The 6663-nt window shown below is 32.6% G+C and overlaps 1 protein-coding gene across 1 annotated transcript; it reads right to left on the bottom strand.

Moving 5' to 3' along the window:
- Window positions 1–561: 561 nt before the first annotated feature.
- On the bottom strand, window positions 562–3826 carry LOC111367513 (MADS-box protein JOINTLESS). The gene is made up of 8 exons (XM_022988434.1): window positions 3244–3826; window positions 1982–2060; window positions 1767–1831; window positions 1584–1683; window positions 1447–1488; window positions 1307–1348; window positions 1076–1233; window positions 562–815 (listed from the first exon to the last, which is right to left on the bottom strand). Exons 1-8 carry the CDS (start codon window positions 3423–3425, stop codon window positions 797–799), a joined length of 687 nt encoding a protein of 228 aa, XP_022844202.1. The 5' UTR covers window positions 3426–3826; the 3' UTR covers window positions 562–796.
- Window positions 3827–6663: the final 2837 nt, after the last annotated feature.

The raw sequence follows: 6663 nt of genomic DNA on the forward strand, positions 1-6663 counted from the left end.
CGTGCTTTTAAGCGTACTTCGTTCGGCATACAGCTAATCGTGCAGCCAACCCTTGCTAAAAAGGCTGTTTTGTGTTTTACTCAAATGGAATGAATTGGGAGCCTCCAAAATTCATTTGTGATGTGGTCAAGCTGATCCCGATAATATTTAATGCTGGTTGCTTTCAATTAAAAGAAAAAAAAATTCAACAGATGTTCTGTTCGTAGGCTTCAAGAATGATCTTATGATAGATTTCCAGATTCTCCAATTTTCTTCAAGCTATTAACCTCCATAAAAGTATTGGGGAATTAGAGGAAGATCATTCCCAGTGGATTCTCTTATCAAAGATAGACAAACACAACTACTACAATTATTAATTTACATGAGAGGCGAAAATGTACAGGGTGAAGGAAGAAAAAAAAGTCAAATTTTGATTAATTTCTCGAGATTTGAAATGAAGAAACTCGGAATAGTGTCCCTCTCGTGTATTCTCGTATTTGAGCATTATTTTTATGATGCAAATGATAGAAAAAAGATCGTGCAATCATAGCCTTATAACAAAAACACGAACTAGATTCCATGTAGAGAAGATTTGTGCGCGGTGGAAGCACTATAATTGAACACAAACATTTCCAGCAAGCGTAAATTCAGATACTGGAAAAAATATGGAGAGAACGTTCAGCAACAGTTCTCCACAGGGTTACAGGTTCATAATGATCCCAAATGTTTTGGTGTTACCTTCAACATTCCCAATAATAAGTCAGTTTTCCCATAGCTTGAGAATATAATTGTCCCACAACAGTTAGCCCCTTAGAATTCAACCAGAATATGGTAGCCTGCAAGAAAAGAGTTGTCTAAAAACCATATCTAAAGGGTCTCTTTTGGGTAGAGGCTGGGCGATGACATCAAGTAACACGATATATTTATGGGGAAGATCCCATTAAAAAAAAGGTTCACTAACATTTCTTCTTTTAAGTAAATAAAATTGGGTGTGAAGAAATTTTTAAAAGCTAATTGTGTACACTTGGAGAATAATTCGGCTTAAAAAGCACATGGCTTGGAGGTTTAATGTAGGAAAAATAAACATCAAACTCACCCCAGCTTAAGAGAAGTATCTGAACTATCATCATCTTGTGGAGGGCCACTGGAGTTACAGTTGTTAGTGACGGACTCCAATGACTGCCCTTCCTCGTAGATTATGTTCTCTATATCAGTTTCTGTCATGTTTTTTCGCCCATTTGATATCTCCATCACCTTGTAAACAAATATGCAGTGAAATCTTCCATTATACGTGTATATAGAAAGAGATTCGAGGCAGTTTTGTTACCTGCTGTCTTAAGCGTTCATTCTCTTCCACGAGTTGCATTCCCTGAACATTTCACAAGTTCTCAAGTTCTTGGTAATTTATTCAAAGAGTCTTTCATCAATCTTACAATCTAGTCTGTGTAATTAGGATGTTGTTCTAACCTTCTCTTGTAGTCGATTGATCTCTTTCATAATTTTCTCACCCTATCGTAAGAACAATATAGCTTGTCAATCAACAAGTCCATAAATGTGAACTATATATTATGGAATCGACACAAGGTCAAGTAGTCAAGCACAACCTTTTTTTCTATTACACGATTTAATCCAACTTCAAGTGACCTCTCCAGATGCTGCAACTCTTCGATACACAAACCTTGCAGTTCCTCCCCTCTCATGTGCCTATTAGAAGTAAAGACTCCATGTTGCACCAAAGATATGAAAAGAGAAATTAATAAAGAAAATTATATTTCTTAAACATATACCTTAGTTGATGACTTTTCTCAGCAATTTCTTTGTTTAACTTAGAGTGGTTGCTGTCCTCGACCAGCTGCATGACATATCCTTATTCTTTCAGTGTTCAAAGGCACGAACGAGCAATAAATTATATAAATGGGCGAAAACATAAACTTGAGTCGCTTGGGCTCAACACTATACAATTTTGTAACATATTAAAAGAAGTGTAAAAGAAGAAAATTACCTGCAACTCAAGAGATGGTTGTTCCATCTTTTCAAGGTTCTTCGAATGCAGGTTATGCCTTTCAAGTATTTCTTTCATACTTCAGAGCATAAACAAAGGAAAAACAAGTTAGGAAATTAGATAAAAGAACATTAAGGAAAGATTTTTTTTCCCCCCTCATGATACATAACAGAAAATCCCATTGAAGCATTCTTTTAAAGTACGGATAAAACATGAATATAATGACCTATCCTCGTTGCAACATGAATACCTTGAAGCAAAAAGTTACCAAGAATTCAAAATAAATAAAAAGAATCAAACATGGAAAAGCATTAAAGGAGATGAAGAAAAACGAAAAAAGCACGTTCAGATCACTAATTTTAAAGGGTTATATTTTCTTCTAAAATTCTACTTTTTGAAGTCAAAAACATTAATTTTAACTAAGAATCACAAATGAGTAATACTAATCACTTATAGATACACTCATCTTTTGGTAAGTAGAATTTAGCAAAATAAAATTAAACCCAAACAGAGGCAAACTATTTGTTCATTAACTGGATCTCCTACCTCCACTGGGAAAGGTTGGTTAGATGTATCATGTACCAAACGAGGGAAAGGTTATCTAATTTTGAACAAGCAAAGGGAATTCTGAAAGACAATTCAATTGGTAGCGTCAGGCGTCCATACTGACTTCAAGGAGGCATCATAGTTAAATAATCCTACCATCCACATCAATGTCTTCAATGTTGATGTTTTGAACTTATCAAAGAAAGTTACTGGAGATCAAGAATGAGATACTTCCTCCTTGAATGTAATTCAGAACTCTTATTGAAGTTCTAGCATTTAAAGGTGATGTATGATTTTTCTTAAATGGTTGAAATAGTTACATCTGACCCATACAATAACAGTTCCATAGTTGGAAAATTACATAGCATAACAGTTTCATGAAAGAATATAAGTAACAATATTTGCGGTAGATCAGTGATAACTCAACCAGAACAGCAAAGGGCACCCAGGCAAAAGCATAAAGAAGAAGAATTACAAAACAAATCAAGAAAATAAATGATTGGAAGAGACAGGATAAGGATGCCATTACTCCCTACCCATCCTACCTGACTGCAAAGAAAACCCCTCGAATATTTTCAGAATGATTCATTAAATATAACTATCCTTTTTGAGAATCCCAAAATATTATAAGCTTCTCTCTCTCCTAATATGTTTTCATTCTTCCACCACAAAACTAGCTTCTACTTAGAGAGAGAGAGAGAGAGAGAGAGAGAAACCTGGAGCTGGCATACTCGAAGAGCTTGCCAGTGGAGGAGAAGATGATGAGAGCAACATCAGCATCACAAAGAACTGAGAGTTCTTCAGCTTTCTTGAAGAGACCTCTTCTTCTTTTAGAGAAAGTTACCTGCCGGGCAGTGGCGTTGTCGATTTTCTTGATCTGAATCTTCTCCCTCGCCATGTTTAAGATTTATCAGAATAATATTAATTAATAGTCACTTCACAATAACACACGGAATAAACCAGCATATAAATGACAAACAGAAGAAGGAATGATCGATGATATATGTTGTGGTAATAATGAAAAGAAGGGTTTCTAAAAATAGCGTTTGTGAAAAGCGAAAGCGAGAGTTTAGGAGTGAGACAGATACATTTGCAGGAAAAAGTTCAGCATTTTTCTATATTTAGAGGGAAAGAGAAGAACAAACCCTGAAACAAGAAAGGTAAAGAAAAGGGATTAAACACTAAAGAGATCTAGAGAGACAGACACTTCATTTGGCCATTCATTTTCTCACTCAATGGATCAGATCCACAGGATGAGAGTACAGAGAGGGAAAAGGACTTCTCTGATAGAGAAGTCCACCAACGAGGCAGTGGGCATAACATCCCCATGCCCAATGTTGAACCCAACCTTAAAACCTCCCACCGTCTCGCCTCTAAAGTTTTCGAGGGAGGTAAATCTTGATATGTGTTCCAACATGTCAAAAAATAAAAATTGTATGTACACTGCACCTACAAAGAGTCCAATTCTATATTTCAGGAATCAAACCCCCACACTGCGACTGCCAGCAAGACGTGAGATAATCTCACTCCTATTCTTTGTAGCACTGGACTATACTCCGAGAGGCAATATCCCCATCCCTCTCATTTATATAGGAGCTCGTTTGATTCTCATTTTTTCCTTTTTTTCAAAATGTATTTTCATCTCTTTTTTTCAACCACACAATTTTTATTTTACATATGTGCAAATCAAAAACTTTTCATCCACACATTTTCCATCAATCTACTATTCTAAAATTTATTTTTCCTTAAAAATAGGTATCAAACACCCTCAGGTTGGTTTTATTTTTCGTAACGATTAAGAAATCGTATTTAGTATTATTGAAAAAATAACTTTTGCTAAAAAATTTCCTATTTTACCCTTATTTGTATTTGTACAATTTCAAGATTAAATGACAAAAATTGATTATAATTGGACAAATTAAATAATAATATATTAGCAAATAAATAAAATAAAATGCTCTCAATAAAAAAATATGATTATATAATTAAAAAAATATAGATCTATATAAATAGGATGAGAGACTAATAAAGAGAGAGAGAGAGAAATGGATTAGGTGATTGAGAATTATTGCTTTGGCCAGTTTGGTTCGTTTGTCTTGAGTTTCTGTATTCGGTCTGGCGCTGCAGTGAATTGCTCTGGAGTAGTTTGGTTTTTTGGGAACCCAAGACTACTGTTGGTTGACAAGCTCTCGTGAGCATCTGTTTGTACTTTGTATTTCTTTAAAACATAAAATTCGTTCTTAGCCCCCACTTACCCCATTATTTGAATTTATAATGGAAAAAATAGTATTTTTTGAAAATTATATGATTGAAAATTTTTCGATTTGAGTGTAATATAATTTTATTGAAAATTGTGTAGTTGAAAATAAGAGAGAAAAAAATTAAATTAAATTAAAGAGTTTTAAAGAGGGTCAAACGGGACTTATTTATTTAATAAAATATTTTATGGGCAAATTTAAAATTTTTGTTTATATTTTAATTATACAATCTTCAAAAAATACTATTTAAAACCTTATCTTTTTAAAATAATGACATCAAATAGGGCCTAAGTTTCCAAAATTAGTAGGTGCTTAATATTTGGAGTATTTTGAAAAGGCAAATTTTTACTCTATTTGTCTGCCGTTATTTCAAAACTCTTTTTTTCTCAATTTTTTCTCAACCTATATTTTAAGAATAAAATATTTTGTACGTAAATTAAAGATTTTTTCTTATTTTTTAACAACATATTCTCCAAAAATTTATCATTTCAAAATTTATACTATATCTTTAATCATACGTTTATAACTACCATTTATTTATCATCGTATATTTTGTAGATTCTATTGCTCATCATTGCTAGAACATTGTACGTGTGACAACTAAAATTGAGGATAGAGATAATTTTAATTTTAATGACACATTTCAAGAAATTTATGATTTTTATTAATTTTTTGAGTAATGCTAATTAGCATGATGTTCAGTTTAGGTAACAATATTTGTGATATTAAATAACCCGTTCAATTAAGGCCCCGTTTGGTAGGGATTTTTTGTCCCAAAAAATTGATTTTTTGACCGTTATTTTACTATTCAAGCCGTAATTTTTGACTTCTTCTCTCACATGTGGACCCCACTTTTCTTCTAACGGTCAAAAAATCAATTCTCAAAATCTCTACCAAACGGGCCCTAAATATGAGAATTTATAACTTATTCAGCCCCCACTTGGCTCTCATTTTTTTTTTAATTTTAATGATTGGAATATTATTATTTTTTAAAATATATTGTTGAAAAAGAATGAAAATTTTTTTATTTACGTGTAATATTATTTTATAAAAAATGTGTGATTAAAAATAAGAGAAAAAAATAATGAGAAAGAGAATGGGGGCCAAACAAACATATCATATGCTGATATCTAGATTGATATTTGGTACTAATAATATTAAGGGGTTGTTTGAGAGCCTTTTTTTTTCAAAAAATCATTTTTGAAATGGTGATATGTTGGATAGTGTATAGTGAAAAAATAAGGATAAAATTTTAAATTTGTATGTAACATTATTTTGCGCCTGTTTGATGCCCATTACCTGAAAATGAAAATGGGGGGAATAGTATTTTTTAGAAAAATGAGTGGTTGAAAAAGAAGGAAATTTTTTTGATTGACGTGTAATATTATTTTATGGAAAATTGTGTGGTTGAAAATAAAAAAATAAATAAATGTAATGTAATATAATTTAATTTAATGCGATCAAACAGAGGCTTTATTAAGATATATAATCAAAAAGTCAAACCATTAAAGATACATACAGTGTCTAGTCATAGCCAATAGGGCATTGGGTCTCTTGAAAAGACGAGGCATAAATAGGATCTAAATTAGCACGGTCCAGTACATTTTGAGGCACTGATTTTTTGTCTTTCCAAGGCCAACACATGGGCTCCAATAACATATTTTTATGATTTCGGACAAGAATACTTAAGAAATCATTCCTACAATAACATCGGAAGATTGAAAATAACGGATTCACGGGGTTCATCTCCCATCAATATTCAGACCGAACTCGTGACCTTTCTCCAAACTAATCTTTACCCGTGCAATGTACGAGTTAAATTATTTTGAACATATTATTAGTGTGTTAAATATATTGGGTTATAATGGATCGCCTTCA

This window comes from Olea europaea, chromosome 18 (genome assembly GCF_002742605.1).
Source record: "Olea europaea var. sylvestris chromosome 18, O_europaea_v1, whole genome shotgun sequence".
NCBI lineage: Eukaryota > Viridiplantae > Streptophyta > Magnoliopsida > Lamiales > Oleaceae > Olea > Olea europaea.